A 23,872-nucleotide genomic window follows, 5' to 3' on the forward strand; every position below is an offset into this window, starting at 1 on the left:
CATGATGCTATACTCAAATGGAATAAATGACCAGAAAGCACAGCTTAAAAGTAGACATTTTATTCTTTGGACAGCATTGGACTAACTTTGGGGTTGGAGAACAAAGTAGAACCCAGAACAACGTTCTGAATGCTCTGATTCAACAATGTCACAGAGATAAAACATCTTGATAAACCATCAATCAAACTCTCACAGGTTTGTTAATTTGTTATTATATTTGAATCACATTTATACAAACACATGTAGACTAAATCTACACTTGTGATGGCAAAAGCAGGATCTGAATGATGGAAATAGAAGAAATAATCTCTCAATACAATTCCTCAAAGACAAAGAAAATAATAAATATCTCAAATATTATCTCGATATTTGCCCTGAAATAAAGCTCGTCACTGCCCAGCAGAATTCAGGCTCATTTAAAAGTTAAATAAGAAAATAAATACATAATTTAAGGAAAATAATCTGTGGTACAGATTGTCTTCTATTTATATTTATATATTATATATATTTGATATTTTTAACAAACCTCGCGTTTTTTTTCTTTACATACATTTTCCTAAATCTTAGCCACAAAATTACAAAACAGTAGACATTTAACAATAGTCATTTGTCATGAATGTAGTACTGAACATACATACTTAAATTATCTGAAGTTTCTAACAAATTTAAGATTCATTCTTTTATTTTTAATCAAAAGAAGTTTCTGAATTCACTATAATATTTCAACAATTTGATTTGATCCAAGTATGACTACCCTTTACCTCTAGTACTAACACTTACACCGAAGTTTAAATTTCATACTGTCCTTATTGTGTTTTCTAACAACTTTCACAGTCACAAATATGACAAAGAGGAGTCAAAAACAGCACTTCACGGCACGAAAACCACAGTACCGGAATGTACAGTGTGTCCAGCAGCACACCATGCAAACACAACCCCGTCACCCTTCAATAGCAGTTTTTCACACACTCACACACCTCCAGCATCCACGACACACACACACACACACACACATACAGGTTAAACACATTACACCCACAATCTTGTCCGAACAGAAAACGGTCACACAGTAATTATGCAACAATAGAGATTTTTGTTAGTCAGGATTATTAGGGACAGGTGTGAATTAAAAAAACATAAACATGGTGACCCGATACGATAAAAGAAGAGTTTATCAGTTCTAAATAAGCAAAGCACTGAGGCCAATTCAACAGAAAGTTTTAGCATTGTGTTATTGAGTGTTTTAGCATTTATATCAAGCCCGATAGAAATCCCTGTGGTGATTTTTGTACAATTCCCAGATTAAATTTGTCTTTTTTGGGGGTTAAAACATGAAAACATGATTAAAAAGCTGCACTTTTCATGCATATTAAAGATGCAATCAAACAGTGTGTGTTTGCATTGTGGATTGGCTTAAAATCAAGTATAGAGTGGATGTGTAAAAGCAGGTCATGGTGAACCGGGTCAGGCACTGCTGCAGTTTGCCCAGCCTGCAGGAAGTGGCCAACGCTCGGTTCTGGCAGGACAGCAGTGCTGTAAACAGCTGACATCACCCCTGACACCCATCTTATCCTGGTGGTCTACTTAAAGGCCCTTGCGCTCACTGTTGCAGTGCTAATCTGAACTTTCCCAAATATCATCTCAACTTTTGGTTCTGCTCGCTTTTCTGGTTCCAGGACGGATGCTACTCCTTTAAAATCCTTTCTGTGTAATAGACGTTGTGTGCTCTAAACGAACCACAACCATATCATCTAATCGTACGGCTTTCTCCATTCGCAGAAACTTGCTATTTTTGACAAAGCTGGAAATAAACTATATGAAGCTTTTTATCTAAACAGTTCTCTGACAGATTCAATTCAATTCAAATTCAAAAATACTTTTTTAATCCCAGAGGGGAATTAGAGTGATGATGAGAGAAATGTTATGTGACCAAGTGTAAATTTTGTCACACTCCATGTTACTTATTTGGACTCTCCTGACCAGTTTAGGTAATCAGTGCACAGCTTTAAACCACTTCCTGAATGGTGACGGTAAGCACTTCTTACATCGTTTGAGTGATTTCTAATTTCGCCGTCAGCTCCCTGTTCTGTCCACACCTGAGAACGGACAAAGGTAGAGTAATAACTGGACAGAGTGAAGGGTATACAAATAAAAGCAAACATGCAAAGTACACATCTTCAAAAATAAACAAAATACTAAACTCAAGGCCATTTAAACCATCTGGACAAACCAGATGATTGTTCCTGAAACATATGGCATCACTAACTGTATGTTTTTAGTCATACAGTGTAGTGGATGTATGGAATAAAGACAACAGTTGGTTATGTAACCTGTAACAACAACAGGGCTTCTGTGTTGTATCACTTTCTTGATTCCTCCCCAGGTCTGAACTGCTGAGTGCTGCTGCCCTCTGCTGGACCTCCTGCAGACTTGCGCTCTGCGGTGGCGCCGTCAGCAGTAACAGGCTCCTTTATTTGGGCCTGGGTCGGGCTGCCAGAGCGGCTTCCTGAGTGACTGCGGCTGCCGCTCCGATGGCTGCCGGCTTTGCCTTTTTGAGGGCTGGAGCTGTGGGACCTCATCTTCATGACAACAGTGCTGTCATCTTCTGAGCTGAAGTCAGAGCTGTCTGAAGAGCTGCTGTCGTGTTCCGTAGTGGGAAGCTGGATCTAAGGACAAACGAAATGAAAGAGCTGTGAAATACGCCCAAAGTGTAAAAATGTGGCCATCAGCTGTAAAAGCTTTTCATGATCGTTAAATCAAGAAAAAAGATACGGGCTGTGATTACCTGAAATGGCTCTGTTACGCCCACAATGGAGCTCATGTTGTTGCTATAGTAACCCAAGATAAAGTCCCCTGAGCTTTTGGGTAATTCCTCCTCTGTAAAGATTACCTGAAAAACAGTTTTTCAGATGTTTATCAAACATGACGGAATAAAATAATCTCAGAAGAGATCCGCAAGCACCCAGAGATACCTGATGTTCCTGCCGATAAAAGTCAGACTCCTCCTGCTTTGCCCACACGTAGCCCACATAATCCTTGTGGTGCTTGAAACCCACCTGTGGGACCAACAGCAACATCACAAAAAATGATGCTGACACATATTCCACATGTCGGTGTGCTTCAACAAGTTCTCCTACAGCTTCTTTACATTACCTTGTATAATCCAATCCAATCCCAGGAGCTGCGAGAATAGTTGGGCGCCAGTTTGAATGCTGCTTTTGCATCTTCAATACTGTTCCACTCATCCTCCACTATGATGGTGACCAGTGGCACATCCACCCTGTAAGGAAACTGCAAAGAAGATTTTAAAGATGTTCAAAATTACCTTAAAGTAGAAATAAAAATCTGTAGTAAAACTCCCTCTAAAACATTCACACATCTGGTGTATTTTTAGATATTATCTGATCTAAATGATTCGATCTTATCCAGCAGCTGAAGTTTAGAAAGAAATATGTTTGTTTTTTTTTGCTATTACTGGAACTGCAAACCAACAGGATCTCTGTGCCGGTGTGTCCCACCTGCAGGGTGAAGATGGAGGAGACTGGTTTGTGGTCACTGATGATGTATTCCATGTGACTTCGGTAGCTGTGCTGCATTACTTTAATCCCGCTGGTCAGCCCTGAAATCGAACCACGCTTCCCCACGCTCGGAGCAGCAGGTGCAGTGGCTCTCTGGCGCCATAAGATCCGGTCAGTCCAGGCTGGTTTACGTTTCTTTCCGCTGATGTTGCAGAAAACGACAGAGCAACAAGATAAAAATAAGGTGTTTTCAAACTGAACATAAATAAAAAAAAAAGAGGTCTTCACACCCGCTTCAGGCTAGCGAAGACCTTTCAGAGAGGAGAGTGTAATAACTCGTACTGTGATGTATAACCAGTGGCCTAGAAAGGATAAAAGCACCCCCAGCATCACCAACCTTGTGTCGTACGTATCTGTTCCAACATCAAACTTATAGGTGGGAGGGAATTTCAGCGGCCCCTCCTGGAATCCCTCCAACACCGTCTCACTGTCCTTCGCCAAGTTCAGCTGCAAAAATAACAACCAGAAGAAACTGTTGTTTTGCAGATGAAAGAGTAGGGCTCTCTGTCACCCTCTAGCGGCAACAAAGAACATTTAAATAGTTGAAATCAAATTATTTCACAGAGCTAAACTTTAAAATTGTGTATATTTTAGGTTATTCAAGGATTTTACAGCGCAAAGTGTAAAGCTTTTGACAAAGACATGAATTAAGTTTGTTTTATCTTTTTATATTTAAACATATTTATAAAACGTCTCTTTTTACCTGATCCTTTTCCCACAAAATGGATAACTTGTTGTTATCAATAGCTGATTTCACAACCTGCATATCCAGGTCCTCAATACGGAAATTGAGATCTCCAAACCAAAACACAAGGCTGGAGAAATAAAAAAAATAAATAAAAAAAAAAAAGAGAGAGAAAGACTTGTAATTCGCTGCAAGAATAAAAAGCTTCTGTAGTTTCTGGTAGTGAGAGCAAAATGTTTGCTTTTATCCACAAGGCTGCAGAAATCCGGCATGAGAGCTCAGATTACTGTTATTGTTGTCTTTAGCGATAAAAGTTGTGTAATGCTTTTTGATCAGATAACATGTAATCTGATTTTATGTGGCCTTCATCTGTGAACAGTCAGGAACTGTGAAAGTTAAAAATGGATCAACTGAAGTGAAATTGTGCCGTGTATCAATAGTAAGACTGAAAAATCTCAATACAACCTCATGCATGAAAAGTTACATGATTTTATTATGAAAGTGCATCGGGTGGGAAATTTGAAAATTGCAAACTTGCAGAGAATTTGTCATTTTTATTATATTACTATAGAAAGAGTAATGCATGCGTGTCTTACTCATGATCAAGCACCCCGACGGCCGCCTGGCCCTCAAACTGCTGCTGCTGCAGGATGCTCTCGAAGTCCTCCATACGCTGATCCGAGTTCTCCATGTGAGCCGGCAGGTGGCAGTTAAGGAAGCAGACGCTGTGACCGAACACTGACATACGAGCGCTAATGCCACCTTTATTACCCTGTAACAGATAAATGACTAAATATGACAAGAGAAGTGTTTGTATCTGGTTGACATTTTACTGAAGAGAAAATATAATTAATCAACATACAAAATGATGATAATCTTTGGTAAATCAAGTTAAAGAGCAGTAATTAGTTGTATTTTTCACAGCAAACCAGGAAGTGTCCTCATTAAATACCGAACAGCATCAATATTTTATGCAAACAGTCAAGTGCGCACCGGGGGCACAAAATGAGTCAGTGGATTTTCTCCCACTCTGCTCTTAACGGCTCTGACTCAATAAAACAATGTTTGAGCATGAACTATGCTTATTGTAGACAAAACGGTGAGAATTTGACCTAAAGGTCTTTAAAAACTGAAAACGATCAGGGTGGTCATTAATGTGATGTTAGCTCTCAGAACATGTTCCTGTATTAGTCAGAGAACGAGCACTCTTATGAGAAGAGTGCATTGTAACAGATTTAACTACATGCTAATTTTTATCTGCAGGTAAACAGAAAATGAGTCAGAAAAGGGTAGAATGCATTCTCCAGGTCAGGGATGAGGTCCTGCCCTAAGTGGAGGAGTTTAAGTATCTCGGGTCTTGTTCACCAGTGAAGGAAAGATGGATCGTGAGATCGATGGGCGGATTGGTGCTGAGTCTGCAGTGATGTGGGCGGTGAAATTGATCTGTCATGGTGAAGAGAGAGATGAGCCGAAAGGCAAAGCTCTCGATTTACCGGTCAATCTACATTCCTACCCTCACCTATGGCCATGAACTTTGGGTAGCGACCAAAAGAACAAGACTGCAAATACAAGCGGCCAAAATGAGTTTTCTTTGCAGAGTGTCTGGGCTCTCCCTTAGAGACAGGGTGAGAAGCTCAGTCATCCGGGAGGGGCTTGGAGTAGACCCGCTGCTCCTCCACAATGAGAGGAGCCAGTTGAGGTGGCTCGGGCATCTGGTTAGGATTCCTTCTGGACGCCTCCCTGGTGAGGTTTTCCGGACACGTCCAACCAGAAGGAGACCTAAAGGAAGACCCAGAACCTGTTCAAGGGGCTATGTTTTTCAGTTGGACAGGGAACGCCTTAGGATTCCTCAGAAGAGCTGGCCTAAGTGGCTGGGGAGAGGGAAGTCTGGGCCTCTTTGCTTAGGTTACTGCCCCCGCGACCCGACCCTGGATAAGCAGATAAAAATGGATGGATGGATGGTAAACAGGAATTATTTATAAACCAGTAAAACACTTTGAAATGCTTCCAGTGGTGGAGGTATCATAATGGGACTATTTAAAAGCAAATCTGATTATCAAGAGTCTATATCTAAAATAGTGAGCAGCATGTTATACAACCCAGCCTTTTATATGACTGGATGGTTTAAGGTTGCTGGAACGGCATCAAACCAACAAGTCACGTACTAACAGATCTCAGAAATATCACATCATTCCCTTACAGCCTGCTTTCTTATTAAACTAGTGAAAAACTGCTCTTTCCCATTACAATGTCACTGTTTTGGTTTAAAAGTTCAACCGGGACCCAAAAACCAGATGAATCAGTACTTCACTAACAAATGATGAGCGGACATGGTGGGTTTGGTAACCATTACACAGATATAGTTCAGGGTTCTTTCCCTTTTTTTTTTTTTTTTGGTTCTGTGTGAATTTCCCACAATGCAGCAACCATCTTACCCAGTAACCCCCGAGGCCGGTACGGGTGGTCTCAGTCTGGACTCCACGGAGGAAAGGCAGATGGAAATATTTGGCAAAGATGAGAAGTAACAACCCCTGCATTCGCTGTGATGTCACCTGAAAGACAAGTAGGCAAATAAGGACAGAGAAGAGAAAGATAAGGGTGGTAATAAAATACAGCAGACAACATACAAAGAAATCATTTGCATGATCCTCTAACAAGAACGAACATAAAATTCACTTCAGAACTGCACAAATTTGACTAACTGTGGTCCTTTCTCACGCTCTTCCTCGTTCTCCCTCTGCACTCGCCCTGCAGACCCTGTGGCCTTGCTCCCCTGACACGGCATGCTGCACATCGAGGATGCTGCCGCTTCTAGTGGACCCAAAATGTGAGCAAAGCCTGCAGTGATCTTGATGGTTGAACTTTTCTTTCCTTACAAACTCCTTCTACATCCTGACTCTTGTTGTGTTACATTAAAATATGCAAATCATGACATTTTCGCTCATCTGACATGAAAAAAAAAACTGAGAAGAAATTTTTGTGTTGTGTAAAAACAACCAGGAATCTGACATTAGCACATTTTAGGTGGAGCAAGCATTTGTATGTTGTGTCAAACTCATTTCCAGATATGTCTGTTCACCCCTCCCCCCACCCATTGTCAAGTCTTTTAAGCATCTCAACCCCGATCTCAGTCTGAAGAAGCGCAATCACACCCAAACTGAAAGCCTCGCAGGCATAAGAAGAAGCACACGTGACAAGGCCCCTTTTTCTGCATGCTAGCAGGCTATCTGAATGACTTTGTTGCGTAATGTAATCCACTGAACCATAAAGACTTTATTTTCTGGTGCAAGCGTGGACCTCTTCTGACTACAACACGACTGAAGACAGGAAGTGTCTGTGAGTAAACAAGTGTTGTTAGAGGGGAGGTCAAGTCATTTCAGTTTTAATGCAAATGACCCCAGAAACACCATCCATTAGGATTTTGTTTTACATAAAAGCGAAGACACATTTTTATAGATTGCATTCATGACTTTAAATTTAAATAATCATCAAGTGGAATCAATTCATCTGAAACACATTCATTTGAATTTTTGGCGACGTAGATCCGTCAGGCTTTTCAAATCCCAGAGTTTCACCGTCTCTTTTCCATCAGAAGCTAATGCAGGTGTAGGAGACTATTTTCATGTTCAGCAGGAATGCAAAACTAACAGAACTAATAAGAAATAATCATTAAACGCATTTTTCAGAGTTTCTTGTATTTAAGTATTCTAAACTAGATTCCAATCTGTAGATCAAAGTTACACAAGAATCAGAAATCTGCATCGTCCCTCAAAACCAGAATCAAAATGTACCAAAAACCTAAATAATTGTCCTTTGTTTCCATTAATAATTATAAATTGTAGCTTGCAAAAACAGATAATATTTAGTGACAGTCAGATGTAATTGTGCGATGAACAGACGGGAGAAGATAAACTGTCCTGTAAGCTTTGTGTTGCAGCAGCAAAAAGCTGACTGGACTGAGCTTTCTGGTGCCGGCTGCAGCTCCAACCTGAATTTTAGCCTCAGTGAGCAGACCGTCTAAAAGCAGAAAGAACAGATGGGAGCGTCTAGTTACTGTGTGTCTGTCCACCACTGTGGCAGGACGACATAACTTCACGCAGACTTTAGAAACATCCCTCCACCTCCTTGAGTCGCTGAGAAGCTCCTGATTTACCCAACATGCACTGCTGTATTCACTGGAAACAGATGAAGTGGCATCAGGATGATTTTAGTGAGCGTTAAACCAAACCTAGCAGCTAGCTGGAGGACAGTGTCAGTCTCACTGTCAGACACCCTTCAACACTGACAACAGGATCCAAAAATAAAACAGCACCCTGGGAGACATTTGTCCAGCACTCTTAGCTTGACAGCTTATTCACTGTCTGTGGCTCACCATGCCAACCTTTGTTTCTGAAGCATAAAGCGTAACACCAACACACAGCTGCAGCGTGTGTGTGTGCTCTTGAAAAGAAAAACATAGACATTAACAAACTAGCTGACATGCATGCAGCGCTAAAGACCGACTGTGAGCTACCAGCTCAGGAGGCAGCAGAGGATAGCAGATACACTGACATTACACGCCTGTTATAAGTCATCACACCATCCGTTGCTCAGGGAACAAAATGAGCCTGAACAGCAAGAAGCAGAGATCTCATCAGCGATAATGGAGTGTGTGCAAATCTGAGGTGCTTAGCATTTCATTTAGAACGTTAAATCAACAAAAAGGCATTGCTGACCAGAACATAACCAAACGGGCTTAGTCTCTCCATGCAGACGTCGCTCCACTGGTCTGTGAAGAGGACGTCTTTCAGTCTTTTGTTGATCATTGAGTTCACTTCCTGCAGCCTTGACAGGAAAAATGACACAATGGAGCAAAAATGGACGGAAGAAAACAGTGATTTAGTGGGGACGACATTAAAATATCCACATGTTGGCAATGTTATCTATAAGTTTGCATCCAGCGACCCCCACTCACCCGATTATGTACATGTCTGTGTTACCGTCACCCACGTTTAGTCCCAGCAGAGACGTGATGTCATCGGGCGGCGTGGCCGAGCCCACGTTCCAGGTGATGATGTGCACCCTGATGGAGGATACGGTTACATAAACTCACACTCATCTGCCACACTCCTGTGTCACAACTTATGGGCCGAGACAGCTGAACCTCAATGGATAACACACCCTTCTTTTATCTTATTACAAATGTGAACATATTTAGATATTTCCAATTATGTGAGATGATTTACTTGTTTAAATGAACAAAATTGTGATAAGCTATCAGTTAAAAAGTAGCAGCATGGTGGCATCACTAAAGTTGAAGTTTCTTTGACAGCAAAGAGGGCGTTTATCTCTTCATATAAGATGTTTGAGTGCGTGAAAAGCAAACATCTTTCTTGAAAAACTGGTAGCAAGCTTAAAACCACTTGGTATTGTTAATCCTCTCAGCTGTAGCGGAGAAATAATGTTTTAAAGTTTAACAGCTGCAAATAGTTTTCTGTGGACTCAACAAATAGAAACTTCTAGAAATCAGTCTTAGAATGAACTTTTTAAAACTTTTGTCCATCATTTTATAACATAACTATTTTGACAAAGAGCATTTTGCAGCATATTCTAGAGTCTTTAGAATAAATCTGAAATACACAACAGTTACATAAACCACACACCCAAAAACCTGATCTAATATAAATGATTTTTTAGTTTACTTTTGATTTTTTAAGTTATAATAGTTTTATAGTTAATGAAAAACGGTGTTTATGAAGTTCTTTGCACTAAATCCCTCTCACATAAAATGATTACCTTCTAGAGTAAGCCATTTCAGGGCTTGGTCACTTGAAGGAAACAAGCTGGAGATGGGTGGGTGTGGCCAACTCCAACAGGCTTCTATAAGGTGAGAAGCTCTGTTATCTGGGAGGGGCCACAGTAGAGCCGCTGCCCCTCCATTAGCAGCTCTTTCTTGAATGTGAGTGGTGGTTCTATTCTACTTTCCCCATTTGTGACATCACAAACAGGGACCTTTTGAAATGGCTTGTTTTAGGATGGATGGTTTTTTTTCAAGTTTGGAGTGTTTATAGAGGAAGGCAAAATGATGCAAAAATGTGAGTTTTGCACAATACATCCATTTCAAAATGTAAATATATCCTCCAACTTGTAAATAGAGTTGAATCTTGAGTGAAAATCTGAAGATACTCTTTATGAGAAGAATGACTGTCAAGAAACCCACCTGAAGTCCTCCACAATCTGAGGCCCGGTGTCAGCAGTACCCGCCACAGAAAGGGCTCTGTGTGCATGTGGGTTCAGGTGAGAGGGAACTGGCCTGCTGGGAGGGGGCTGGGGCACCGAGGCAGCCCTCACAGGATGCGGGTGGTGACCCAGACCCTTAGGAGCAGCCTTAGCACTCAGTCCCACGTGCTCTTCTGGAGGTTCGAGTGCAGCAGGGCGGGCGGGTTTGGGGTGGCTCGCTGCAGCACCATCAGGTGAGTTCTCGTTCTCGTTAGTTATTGAGGTGGGTTCAGCTTTGGCTTCAGATTTCGGTTCTGAGATATCTACAGACCCTTCAACTCTGGAGCTCCTCTGTGGCCGCCGAGGCCGAAGGGGAGCTGGAGGCGGGAGGATGGAGGGATGAGTGGCAGGAGGCGCTGCGTCTGGTTCTGGGGCTGCTTGTAAAGCCTCCGCCCCACGGACCGGGTCGTCTTCTTGTGTCGTCTTTTGGTTTGGATTCTCTTGGTTCATTTCTGTGATTTCTGACAATTACAAGAAGGATTATATGTTTTACTTGTATGATTCACAATTTTTATGCACTAGAGAAACCTTAACATCACTTTACACAACAAACTCAAATGTAACCTGATGAATAAACGAACAAAAGAACTACAATTGGAATACAGAACTTGAACCCTGACCCTGTTCTCTTCCCACTTGATGAGTCTAACTGTAAAAAGATCCTATCGACACACCAGGACAGCCATAAGCCATTCAGACTCCCATTATAATGACTGCCTTCTCATACCTTCTCACGGCTGCATGTACTGACTTAAAACCACTGAAGGACCAGATGTACGAATCTACAACTAAAAAGCAGGAATAAATGAGAGGACAGATAATCTCGTGCTGCTGTCGCCTTATTTGAATGAGATTTTGAATAATCTAGTTCGCCCTCGTCTCTTTCTGTCTGTGCTGCCTGCTGGTCCTCCAGTAACTGAATCAGCCAGTCAGATAATATTAGCTCACAGCGTCTGCAACACACTAACGCGAAGAACCGCTGCATGGTCCAGAGCATCACAAATAAACAACACGGATTCAACCAAAACAAACTAAAAAGCTGCACTGAGATCAGACAGACAGCGGAGGAGGAAGAGGAGGACGGAAGTGAGGAAGGAATTTAGCCGGATAATTGGAGCAACAATCCATTCAGTCGTTAAAACGAATGCCTCATTGGGTTTATCTGTCTCACGGATGTAGCAAAATAAGCAGGCAGACGGTTCAATTGGAATTTATTGTAGTTTTTAAAATCAGTGACATAGTTATACAAGATGTTTTAAAAGAAACATGTTCCCCTTAGAGACATTCAAACTGCAGCTGGAGACAGTCTGCTGTACATGGGCATAAAAAAGAGCTGATTTGGGCACAATGTGTCAGTCTGACCCCAATCTATCAGTCCGTGGTGCTAAATGTTACTTATTGGATAAAAAAAGGACAAACAAAGTCTGTCGATTCTTGGTGAGGAACCTTCAGGCAGCAGATTAGGGCGATCATTATCAACCCATCTCATCCTCCGCACGGCTGGAACTGCATCCTAGCTTGGGTCGGCAGAGAGAGAGGCCTTCCTGCTCGAGGACACAGAAGCAACATGGATCTCTTCTGATTATTCACACGACCTTGGCCCCGACTTTCATGCAGCGGTGAGAGCTGCCTCTGCATTTCACATGTGCTCGGAAACACGCTGGTCCGCTGATAGCCCGCCGCCTGGCTGGGCTCGGCGCATTCCTGAGGTCCAGCTACAGCGTTAAACGGGGGCGGAGTAGTGGGCACACGTGCATGTGGGTGGGTGCAAAACGAGCAAGGGGGACAGGGAGGGATGGCAAATCAAGACAGCCCCTTCAGTGACAACACTGTCTCTCTGCAGAATGTCTCTAAATTGATTCTGTCACACTTTCCTCTGGCAGCATCTATTTATCCAAGCTTTAATCCTTCTTTGGCTCTCATTTTTATTCTCTTCACCCCCCCCCCCCCCCCCCCAACTCCTTGTTTCATCTCATCCACCCTCTCCCTTTTTCGCCTGACCAAAAACCTTTCCGTTCCCTCCCCTGGACTCTGAGGTGACACCAAGACTCCTCCTGTGACATGTTCTGTATTGTACCTCTCAGCCAACCACCTCCCAGTCACCATCGGTGACGTCAGCTTGCCTCTCAGCCACAACATCCACCATTACAAAATAATATAAAAGGTCCTCATGTATGAAAGAGCCAAACATCGGCTTTCAGACAGCCGTTCGTGCAAACCGCCTCTTCTTTTTCCAATCACGTTCCCACAGAGGGAATACTGAAATGATTGGATAAGAACAAATGTGTCACAGTGTTTAACATCCTGAGTGCTCGAGAGCCAGGAAGCGTGTAGCGTAGCCCAAACAGCAGGCTCCAACCAGCCGCTCTGGCTCCTTTTGGGTGAATTCATTGACAGCACGCATCGTTTTGGATGGCTGAGTCATAGAGATGGTGAGAAATCAATTTGCTTTAGTAATCAGGGGTAAGACAAACCTCGGAATAACGTTTTATCTATAATTGCTCATTCTGCACGGCTGCACACTCTCGTTCTTAGATGTTTTATTCTCCTAATGTCAGAATTACAGGCAAGCTGTGTTGGTGATGAGGGGCCTCTGGAGCCATATGCCCCTGTGACAGGGATTATAATGATGACCCAGACCCAACAGCTGGAAACGGCCCCTCAGGGTCCTAACTCCACTGTGTATCACTGTCCCGTGTCCTGGGGGGGGGCTCATTTTTCTGATCAGGTCAAAGCTGAAGCTGCAGGACATCAAAATCACTCTGTTAACAGTCTTAACACCTAGGACACGTGCTGACAAACAGTGTAACACTGTAATTCTTGTTTCAGCTTAATTGTCTATTAAAATCTGAAAAACAGAAACAACTTCTTTCTTGGTAGGAAGAAGAAAACTTCTTGGGTGGCAAAACAAATGATTGCCAACGCAAGTGGATGATGCAATCTATTTCACAATGTCAGTTATATTAACTGACCTCAGATTCAATGACAAAAACAAATCTAATCATCTGCATGCTAATGTCTGCACATAAGGACTAGAAAGAACTTCGGCCACATTCCTCCTTCCTGCTGCAGCAGCTTCACGGTACAACGGCTGCTGTTGCAGCAGGAAGCTCAGCAGCGATGGTGGCATTAGAACTCACATGGACTGTTTTGAACTCCAGCATTGCCACAGGTGATTGCAGCCTCGCTCTTCCACCAGTGCGTGCATTATTATAAAAACAGTGTATATAATAACAAATTCATAACACAAGCTGTAGCTGCGGATTGACCAACAAAATGTAAAAGATGTCTAATTTTAGTCACATCTGCTTAAGAAGAGTAACCTCTTTAAATAAAAATGAGAGCAGCAGTTCATTTGTCCCATTAAGGCTCTCACATCAAGGACATCTTTTAAGAGAGTGAAGGTCATATAAATATAATTTCAGACATGCAGGTGCAAGAGTTTGCATGTGTTTGTGTACACATCTGTCAGAGATGAGGGCTGGTAATAAAGAGAATGATTCAGCAGCATGTTTTCTTATATTAATATAATATAGGTAGAAACGCTGCTTTTCTTAATTATTATGCATCTATTTGTGCGGGAACGTTCATTGTGAGACAATCGGGTTTTAGGCAGGTGTTGTAGGTCAGGTTAAGTAAAATAAACAGTATTTAGTGTCTTAAGTAAACAGGACCATGCCTTTTAATTGCTGCTTGAGTTTTGACGCATGCGTAAAGCGGATTAATCGACACCTTTACCTGTTTGGGGTCTTCTATGCAAAGGAACCGTGTCGGCGGGTGTAGACGTGGCTCAGTCCGACGTCTCGCTGTAAAACTGATAAGAAGGCTGTCTGTTACACAAAAACACCGAACTTCTGTTTTCTGTCGCCTCTGCTGAGAACCATCGGCATCTCAGCACCTTCCTTTTCCTCTCAGCGGACTAGAACGGAGGAGCAGGTGGATTTGGAACGGTGCTGGTGAGAGGTTTATTCAGCAGGAGGCTACATCTCAGAAACACTCACCGCTGTCCTTAAACACGCAGGCAACAGCAGCAGCGCCCCGACATGCCCTTCAAAATTACCGGTGACGTCCGAGAACGGGCGGTTCGCTTCCGTGAACGAGCAGCACCCGTGGGCTGGTGATTATTACAGCGCACAGAGCGACGGCAGGTAGACAAGACTCAAACATTACCTCAGCGTGCGCGCGCACGGTTCCTCGAACAGGCTCGCGCGCCAATCCGTCACTGGTTTCCATGAGAACGAGCGAGCAGTGCAGGATGAAAGTAGACCCGAGTTGTTACAGCGCATTACTGCCACCTAGCGACCACAAATGTGATGTGCGTGATTAAAAGATACTGGAGAGCAGCCATCATATATAGCTAGAAATCATATATACAGTATAAACATGTTAATAAATATGATATCTATGGGTGCGAATACCTTCGAAGAGCGTTTAGGGTCAAAGGTCAGTGTTAGTTTTAAAGTAGATATTACTGCTAAGATTGAATTGCTTTTACAGATTAATTAGTTGATAACTACATGGAAGTTGGAATGTATCTTCAGATAGATAGATAGATAGATAGATAGATAGATAGATAGATAGATAGATAGATAGATAGATAGATAGATAGATAGATAGATAGATAGATAGATAGATAGATAGATAGATAGATAGATAGATAGATAGATAGTTCTTTATTGTCACTGTATGTTACACACAAATCATCGGCACTGGCACACTTCAGGGTTGTGTCTTCTGTTCATTGCTCTTCTCCCAGAAATCAGTTTATTTGTCTTGGTAATTAATTTATATCTAACTTATATATAACTTATATATTATATGGTGTGTCATATACCTCACAAATGTGTGTATCCTGTGCAGGCAGTGCTGAGCTGTAAAATTAAAATTTTTAAAGAGAAATCGTAACATTTTATATAGAATATTAGTAAACATATCCTGATTTTGGTACTGCATTTCCTGTCTTTTCTTCATCATATACCACTAAAATGTGTCTAGTAACACACATTATTATTTTTTATAAAACTCTAGTTATATTTGAAAATGTGCTTACGAACACTTTTTATTTTCTGTACTATAAACTTTATAGGTTATTACTTTTTTATTTTGTCTTTTCCTAAAAGGTATTAATTTGTTGTGTTGTTAGCACACTTGACATGAAGCAATGGCTTCTCCAGGTTAAATTAACTTTACAAAAATAAATAAATAAGGGCAGTTTGTTTTTTATGTTGCATTAAATAAAATATCTGTTCTTCTGATGAGAAAATGAAGTCAGCACCTCAGTTTATACTTTTTAAAATAATAATCTGTTGGATTATAACACTTTTCAGCATGAGACGGCTTTTATTTTGATAGGGATGCCTCAAACAGCCAATAGGAGTCCTTTCCACGCCCCCTCTCTCATGTGGGACAAATATTTGACGTGGCATGAAGTCCGGACATGACACATCTGCTCATCATAATCATCCCTCCTACTCTCTTCAGCTCAGTTGCCTTCACACATCTGCAGGTACCGGTCCAGCTGAAGGTCTAGGATGTGGCTGATCGTGTTGGCCGGCTTGTTTCAGCTCGGTTCGGTTTATGATGTGGATCAGAAGAAGCTGGAGGGACTGGCAAAGGCGAAGGTGGAGGTACAGCAAGCTTCACTCCATTTTTTACGGTGAATCCGTGTACCGATTTGGGATATTTCATGTAGAGATCGGGTTTTCAAAGGTGTGAGTAGATGCTTGTCTTTGTGGGTATGTTTGAAATTGGCGCATGCGTGGTTGTACAGGAGAAAAATGCCTGTTTTAAAAGCAAAGGGAGTAAAAAGCTAACGCACAGTGACTTCCTGCTTATTGTTGGATGATTTTTAGAGGATGGGAGGGACCAGACATTTTAAACCCCCCCCCCCCCCCCCCCCCCCCCGGTGTCACCATGAACAAAAGCATTTTCTGATGCTCCTGCTGCATTAGTCCCACCTCACACTTGAGGCTCAGATGTCTGGAAAAATAGGTCGGACATGCTCCCCAAGGGCCTAACTGGATCTGTGCTTTGTACACAAGGTGTAACTTAATCCTGGCTGGAAGATTCCCTGTTGAAAGTTTTTTTTAACCCTGATATTAATAATAATAATAAAAACCTGGAGCCATGGATGCTGATCTTTAAAGTTGTGATAATTTCACCTGTTGTCTCTTTCCAGTCATGTGGTGGATGACAGCTGAACAGACTTAGAGAGGTAAGTCACTAATCAGCTGGCACAGAGAAGATCCGATGTGTCGGAGGCAGACTAAACCCTAATCCCTGCCCAAAACTCCTCAAACATTTGTCACATCCATAATCCATGTCAAATCTTAATCCTCACCTCTGTCTGCAGGTCAAAGCCTTTGTAGTCCAGGATATTCCCCTTTAGTATCCTTTTGACTTCCAGCATTTCTTGATGTGTGCTTAGGAGTTACTTTTTGCATTTATTCCTACATTTCCTTGACCGTCGCTCCTTCAGCCATAATCTGGTGATGAAGCACATTCCTGGGGCTGATCCTGAGCTTGTCCTCCTCAACCACTATTATGAAGAACTAGATGTGAGTGCTTGTTTTATTGGATTGTTTTGGTAATAAAACATGATTATCAATTTTTTTTATTAAAAAGGGTTAGTAAATGGAAATGTGTGTTTATTAAATTTCAATAAAAGGGTTAGTAAATGGAAATGTGTGTTTATTAAATTTCAGTAACCATTTTGTAGTTTTAATTAGGATTGTATCACACATATTTAAACAAAATTACAATCTGTTAAATGTCCTAGTTTTGGTATTTGTGTCTGGACTAATGTGCAAAAATTCAAAGTTATTAATGAGTTTTTTTAAATGTGCCACAATGTCAAAAACCTCTAAATTGTATTGAACATAAACTGTATCTTTAACAAGTGGTCTGGATTTTAAAACACCTGCATGATAAATCTGAGTGAAAGATGCACAAATAAATGCAAAGCAAGTGTTAAATACTGAAATGAATTTTCCATGAGGATCAAAAAGATGCCAGAATTAATAGTTGCAAAAAATGACCACGAGATATTTTATTTTCTTACTAGATTCAAGTTTAAAAATAACTGCTTTTATTTTCTCATTTTATTTTGGCCTTAGAATCTACCAAATGTCTTTTATTGTGTGAACATTCAACTATTTCCCTGAGAAATTCCCAAATGTAAGTGAATTATTGATCTGCAAACAGGTTTGTGCTCCTGTTTAATGCTCCCTTATTTTAGTTTTCTGCAAAAATGGAGCACATTATGATTAATTGGTTTATCATCATGTTTCTATTCTATTCTGGTCAAATCAAGAGGTGCTAGTTGGCACGTTTTATAGCAATTTTGCTATAAATTGGTGTAAAAAGAGAAAATGATGTGATAATGAGTGTTGCATTGATAAAACTCTGATTAAACGACGTAGCTGATCCATTAAAAGTTCAGTTCTTGTAAATCCACTTATATTCTGCGTCATGACAGAGTGGTGCATTGGTGAAATAATCCGCGTGTGCTTCCTTCACAGCGGATCGCTCTGACCGACATGACCCGCTCTGAAATCAATGAGCTGCTGGGAAAACTGGGTTTCTACAAGAAAGCTAAAGAAGAGGACGAGGTCCCCGAGGAGTTCCGCTTCTCCCCCGCCAAAGACAGCCCGTTTAAAGACGAGCCCACTCCCAGATCCTCATCAGAGCCCAAACACGCTGACCTATAACCTTCAGAATGGGACAAAAAATAAACACTACAGCGCTGCTTACTGATACTAACTTCATTATAAAGCAAATCATGGCTTAGATCGTAGAGAAAAAGGGAAATCGGACTATAACCAGCCAATCAATGTGAACATTTATGCCACTGGCTCTTTTTTATATATTTACAACCCAGCAAGTCATTTTTCCAGTGCTTTTCTACAAAGACTGTTTTATTTTGTCCATCATGCGTCTGCTGTCTTTAGTATCCTCTCCTCGCCAGAGTTTGTTTGTGATCGCCTCACACCTGCAGAGAAACTGAATGAAGCTTCAGGTTAAAAGTCAGGCGACTGGCCTGAAGCTGATGCTGCTGGTTCTAGTGGGTTCTGGTGAAGCACACACACACCAACTCAGATGGAAAGGTTGGAAGATAAAAATAAAAATCTCTCTAAAAATCTCTCTGTGTGCAGTTTTCTGTAATAATCCACCTGAAACAGATTCACTTGTCAAACTGTTTTAATCATGAGTTCATATTTAACTGTGGTGCACAGAAAACATGAAGTTACAACGTGTTTAGGCTCTTATGTACACATGCACTCACTGCTCTATGGAGGTTTGGTTTTCAGTTGAGTCATCCTAAAATTAGTTTTCAAATCTACCAAATACATTTTCTCCTCAGATTAAAAAAAAACCTTTTTCTTAGACTAATGATAAATGTACAATAAAAAATACCCTGGACTTTTAAAAGAAGAGCCCAGTTAATTCATCATTAAAACTGAAGCTGATATTTGAACAAAATGCTTAAAAGCACAAAATATGAACTTATCAGAAAAACTCATCTACAATCTCTTTAAACATAAATAAAAGGAGCTGTGTGTGGACCTGGACAGGGAAACGCCGTGCTGCAGCGGTCAGATCTTCTGCAGAAACAAACAGATGTCAGGTTTAACTGAATCACTTCAGATTTTCTCAGTAGCTTTTGTGAAGTTCAGTAAAAATAAGAGTTAAGAACCCGAATGAAGCAACAGTGTGGCGTCTACTTAAATATCCCTGTGCTCGTGTATTAAAAAATCAATACACCTATTGATTAAACATGAAAATAACTTAATTAGAATAATTAAAGCAACTGTAGTTGAGTTAAAATGGAAAAAAAAAGTACCAGAATAAAAAAAGGTGACATGTTTGAGTAAATGTTTGTCTTTCAGTGGTGCAGAGGTGTGAACAACTTTACAGAATTATAAAATAACAGGAGAGCGAATGTTGCTTTGAATACTTAAGAAGAGGCAATAAATGAAAACATTTCTTTTTTTAAAGGGCATCAGATTGAGTTGAGTTTGAGAACAAAAATTAAATGTTAAAAACCTCAGAAGGTTTTTTAAAATTCAGGCATCCTCTCTGGCTGAAGAAGAGGTAGACTGTGTGTCACCGGAGTCCAGAGGAGTGAAACTACGATGCCCTGCCATCACAAAACTGAGTAAAACACACAAACACACACATAACCTCCAACTTGCCCATTTTTTATGGGTTTGGAGCGGCAAGAGAGCGAGAGACCGACGCCACATTCAGTCTGATTGATCCCTGATCACAGGTCAAAGGTCAGAGGAGCGACCCATGGACATCTCGTATCTTCGCAGGTGGTTGACCAGAGACTGTACGTAGGTGAAGACGCACTTGGAGTCTGGTTTGTTGCCCATGATCATCATGTCCTCCACTTCCAGCAAAGGCATGCAGTTAGCGTGGGTCCTGGGGGGGGGGGGGGGGGTACAGGACAGAGTGAATGAGAAGACAGGGATGAAGATACGATCAGATATCCAAGGTGGCAGCAGTTTTCACTACCTTCACTGACAGAATGAGAGTTTGCAATAACCCTGGGTGAGTCTTGGAAGCGTCTGGCCTGAGTTTTTTTAATTATTAAAATTTAGTCTTAAAAATTGCAAATATCACCAGATTCATGCTAATACACACCCTTACGACGCATATTGCACTCTCCTGATCTGGTACAACCAAGGAAAGAGAAAGGGAAAAACAGGTCAATGCCAATAAATAAATAAATAACTATTTAGACGCATGACCTTGATGACTGAAAACCTTCACCAGCATATTTAGATGAAGACCCTTTAAAAGATTACAAAAAATTATAAATCCTGAGAGCAAAATATGAAGAAATTCTTGGTTTTCCACTGAAATCTACTCATTGTGATACCTAATCTCAAACATATCCCTTACATCAGCTCTGCTTTGGTCATGTGTCCCCAACTCTTCTAGATTAAATCTGAGTAACTACATGCTGCGAGCCACCACTGGATGGCGCCAGCTACACGTGCCAGCAGCCCTCAGACACATCTTCAGTACAGATATGCAGAAAGAACATAAAGAGGGTGAGTTTCTCACGTGAGTACAAAGAAATGTCAGCAGCATGAAAGATGTTTGGTCGTTTAAAACACTGCAGACAACAGTTATTCTGTACTTTACTAATAAAGTAACTTTAAAAGGTTTTACAAGCCAAGGACATAAACAGCTGTAATCTCACTCTTGATCAGAAAGCAGGTCCCTTCTCTGCTTCGTTTCTGAACTCGTGTGTTTGAATAGTGGCGATACCGCAGCTCCTTTTAAAGTGCTGAGCTGCAGATGGATCTGGCTCTCTGCCTGCTCTTAGTCAGGCTAGGTAGAGACTTACACACACATTTACACACACATTTATACACCATGTTTGGTGCTCTGAATATGAAAAACTTCAGATTAAAATGAAGGATGAAATGTCCAAAAGTGGTTATCCAAAGTAAATTCTTTATCATATCGAGGTTCCCCCCGTCTCACCATGGGTTTAATTTTAGGTGGGCCGTGACTCTAGGAGGAGTTTTTGGTTTTAACCAGCCCCTTCGTCACAAGGCCCCTGTAGAACTCCTGCAGGTACGTGTACACACACTTCCAGTCCGGCTCGCGCATCTTCACCATGTCGTCCACGTCCAACAGCTGGGGACAGTCCACTAGTTTCCTGCGTCCGTGACCGAAGGGGAGGGACGGGGAGAGTAACGAAGGGAAGGACCCGAACAAAAGGAAACACAGAAGAGATGACAGGAGAGGCAGAGGATGGACAGATGAAAACAATGGAGCATGATGTGAGAGGGGAGAAAGAAAAGCATACATAACCGTGAGCAGCCCATCAGATTAAAAATCCAGTGAGAGAAGACAGAGAAGAAAAAAACACAAAAAACATTACACTCTGTGATCATAAATACATCCATGAGCTGACATGCTTCATAGACATCACAATACACACAATCCGTGGCATGGACACACACATATACACACACACAAGACAAATGTCAAATGAGCATCTGGTGATGCTCATTTAATCTTTTTGTTTGTTGTTTTTTTTTCTCTGTCCAGTTTTAGATCAAACCAATAAGACTAAAAAAAACAACAACAATCCAACAAGTTACAAACACAAATAAAACTCTGGGGTGACCTTAAGAACACACGTGTGCAAAGGATGATTTGTGTGTGTGTGTGTGTGTTGGGAGTATCTAGGGTGCATGAGGGGGAAAGTGATGATGCAACACAAACAGTGGCCATGACTGGGTGAGAAATCGCCACCACGTCCATCTGTAAGGACGCCATCCTGCTCGGAGCAGTGAAAGCACACGAGTGGTGATAACGGTGTGATGCAGGAGGGGTGAGAGGTTGTTTACATTAGAGGATGGACAGAAAGAGGAGATTTAAAGAGTTCTTTTGACTTTATTTCCAACGAGAGAGACTGGGAGAGTTAGGATTGGGACATTTGTTGAAAAGTTTGGTCGGTTTCCAGAATTTTGTTAGACGCTGGTAGAGAGAATCAGTGAGCAAAGTTGAATATAAAAATGCTGACGTAAAGAGAAGAAAGGAACGTGTGTTTGGGATGGGGCTAGCGTGTTAAATCTGAGATTATTTTGTTGTTTCTCACCATTTCTCTTACACTTTTTCCACCAGGATTACCAAATCCAACTCAGCTGTTGATGAGGATTCTCCATCGACTAGTACAAATGTTGGGATTAATACTTGTGGTGTGTGTACTCACTCTGCAGAGCTGAACGCCACCTCAAAGTTGTGCCTGCGGTTGCCGGGACTCAGTGAGTCGTAGTCAAAGGCATCAGGGAAGAAGCTGTGCACCAGGGCGCAAAACGCCATGCCGTTACTCCAGCTGGACGAAAAGTTCTGAATGTCCACATGCTGAGATGAGCGGAGCAAGGGAGAGTTAGCTCAGGGCTGCAGCTTCCTGGGTTTGTGCTGGAGATTATTGCTGCGGTTGGTTTCCTCACCTCATATGTGCGCGTCTTGGCACGGCACCAGTCCAGCAGCATCTGCTTGATGGAGTTTGCGTTGGGAACGCCAAAACTGGTGGAGCGCTGCACCCTGTTTACTTTGGCCACGGCCTGATTTCCAGGGCTGAAAGAAAAGTCCATATTGTTTTAATGTTTATGCACGTTGACCCGCTCCATTTACTGTTTTTGGTCACACGGCTCCTCTGTTTATCCTTACCCGCCTCCCTCCTTCTCCAGCTTCTCTATCATGGTCTTGCGGGCCTGCATGGCGGATGTCTTCGGCATCGTTTGAGCCCTCATCAGCTCCTTGCGCCTCTCTGCCTGCCGCCGCTCCATGGCGGCCAGCCCGCTGCTCCCGCTTCGAGACGATGAGTCATCCTCGCGATCGAACACGCTGACGGAAACAGGCAAGGTTGACTCGTGACTGATTAAACAGGAGACTTTGGGTTGTCAGTTACCATCTGGATGCTTTTAAACCCACCTGCCTACTTTCCTGCTGGTGTTGGAAGATGATGAAGAGGAGTAGCTGAATGACTTTGACTGGACTGTCCCTCCTGAAAAAGATTAAATAAAATATAAATAATCTGTCTAAATGTTTCCAACAGAGCATAATGAAGTGATTACTGGAGGTAAAGTAAAAACTCACTGTCTGTTTTCTGAACAAAACTGGTTTCTAACACTGTGCTGCGAGTTGATTTGCTCCCATCATCTAAAAACGTAAAAGAAAAACACTTTTATGCTTCATGTGTGAGGTTTAATGAGCGCACACCGAAGGCAACTTTAATAAAGATAACTACCAGACTGTGTGAAACGGTTTGTCTTGGTGACTTGGCTGAGGGTTGAACCATCTGCCGACTTCTCCATCTTGTTGATCACCACTTCTCCAGCTCCGGGACCTGCTCGACCTTTCTGCGTTCGGTCGTCCCTCTGCTGCCGCAGATCCTGCAGGCGAGTCTCGCGCTCCTTTTCTCTCTGGTCTAGGGTGAGAGACGAGGTAGGACAGATGATGTCAGTGGAAAAAGCGAAGGAGGAGGGGGAGAACAAGAGGTCCTAAACAAGCTGACAGCACCTCAGCTGACTCTGGGAAAGATGGATTAAAACAGGGCTTCCCAGCTCAGATAGCAAAACATATCGCAGATCTTTCCAGCGTGCTATAAAACTTCTCAGAGCACGCAAACACTCTGAGGTGGGAAGTTTAGCGGCCGTACAAAAGCTGTCAAATGAAATGTCCTGCACAAACATCACATCAAAGTGAGCAAACACGCAATAAAAGACAGATACCTGCTCTGGTGTTGTCAGCTTTTACCTAAATTGGTATTTATGCATTCTGTTGAGTGCTACTCACAAACCATACAGCAAGTGCTCAC

General features: G+C 41.9%; 3 protein-coding genes across 11 annotated transcripts in view; 1 reads left to right on the plus strand and 2 right to left on the minus strand.

Annotated features, from left to right (window-relative positions):
- Positions 1 to 39: 39 nt before the first annotated feature.
- Positions 40 to 14,745, minus strand: inpp5jb (inositol polyphosphate-5-phosphatase Jb). Of its 3 annotated transcripts, XM_015973038.3 has the most exons (14): positions 14,523 to 14,745; positions 14,260 to 14,335; positions 10,463 to 10,982; positions 9,218 to 9,325; positions 8,979 to 9,087; positions 6,699 to 6,815; positions 4,860 to 5,035; positions 4,282 to 4,393; positions 3,916 to 4,025; positions 3,519 to 3,720; positions 3,154 to 3,291; positions 2,973 to 3,056; positions 2,786 to 2,890; positions 40 to 2,666 (listed from the first exon to the last, which is right to left on the minus strand). In XM_015973038.3, exons 3-14 carry the CDS (start codon positions 10,969 to 10,971, stop codon positions 2,361 to 2,363), a joined length of 2,076 nt encoding a protein of 691 aa, XP_015828524.3. In that variant the 5' UTR covers positions 10,972 to 10,982; positions 14,260 to 14,335; positions 14,523 to 14,745; the 3' UTR covers positions 40 to 2,360. The 3 variants fall into 3 exon arrangements, with proteins under 3 accessions (XP_015828524.3, XP_015828525.3, XP_054587709.2); XM_015973039.3 differs by lacking the exon at positions 14,260 to 14,335; XM_054731734.2 differs by lacking the exons at positions 14,260 to 14,335; positions 14,523 to 14,745 and adding an exon at positions 11,968 to 12,426.
- A 1,177-nt stretch (positions 14,746 to 15,922) lies between these two features.
- Positions 15,923 to 18,661, plus strand: selenom (selenoprotein M). Its single transcript, XM_015973090.3, has 5 exons — positions 15,923 to 16,148; positions 16,700 to 16,735; positions 16,874 to 16,908; positions 17,000 to 17,078; positions 18,042 to 18,661. Exons 1-5 carry the CDS (start codon positions 16,053 to 16,055, stop codon positions 18,228 to 18,230), a joined length of 435 nt encoding a protein of 144 aa, XP_015828576.1. The 5' UTR covers positions 15,923 to 16,052; the 3' UTR covers positions 18,231 to 18,661.
- Positions 18,662 to 19,277: 616 nt separating this feature from the next.
- smtnb (smoothelin b) overlaps positions 19,278 to 23,872 on the minus strand; it is a 41,632-nt gene continuing 37,037 nt past the window's right edge. For 5 of the 7 annotated variants that reach the window (XM_054731709.2, XM_070546113.1, XM_070546112.1 and 2 more), the window contains 7 exons: positions 23,303 to 23,482; positions 23,152 to 23,214; positions 22,987 to 23,059; positions 22,723 to 22,899; positions 22,503 to 22,629; positions 22,262 to 22,413; positions 19,278 to 19,947 (listed from right to left, as the gene is read on the minus strand). In XM_054731709.2, the coding sequence (XP_054587684.1) occupies positions 19,794 to 19,947; positions 22,262 to 22,413; positions 22,503 to 22,629; positions 22,723 to 22,899; positions 22,987 to 23,059; positions 23,152 to 23,214; positions 23,303 to 23,482 (926 nt within the window). In that variant the 3' untranslated portion in view covers positions 19,278 to 19,793. Of the gene's footprint in view, positions 19,948 to 21,021; positions 21,200 to 22,261; positions 22,414 to 22,502; positions 22,630 to 22,722; positions 22,900 to 22,986; positions 23,060 to 23,151; positions 23,215 to 23,302; positions 23,483 to 23,872 lie in introns of all 7 variants that reach the window. The other 2 variants (XM_070546114.1, XM_070546111.1) reach the window with 1 other exon arrangement.

This window comes from Nothobranchius furzeri, chromosome 17, assembly GCF_043380555.1.
Source record: "Nothobranchius furzeri strain GRZ-AD chromosome 17, NfurGRZ-RIMD1, whole genome shotgun sequence".
NCBI classification, from domain to species: Eukaryota; Metazoa; Chordata; class Actinopteri; order Cyprinodontiformes; family Nothobranchiidae; genus Nothobranchius; species Nothobranchius furzeri.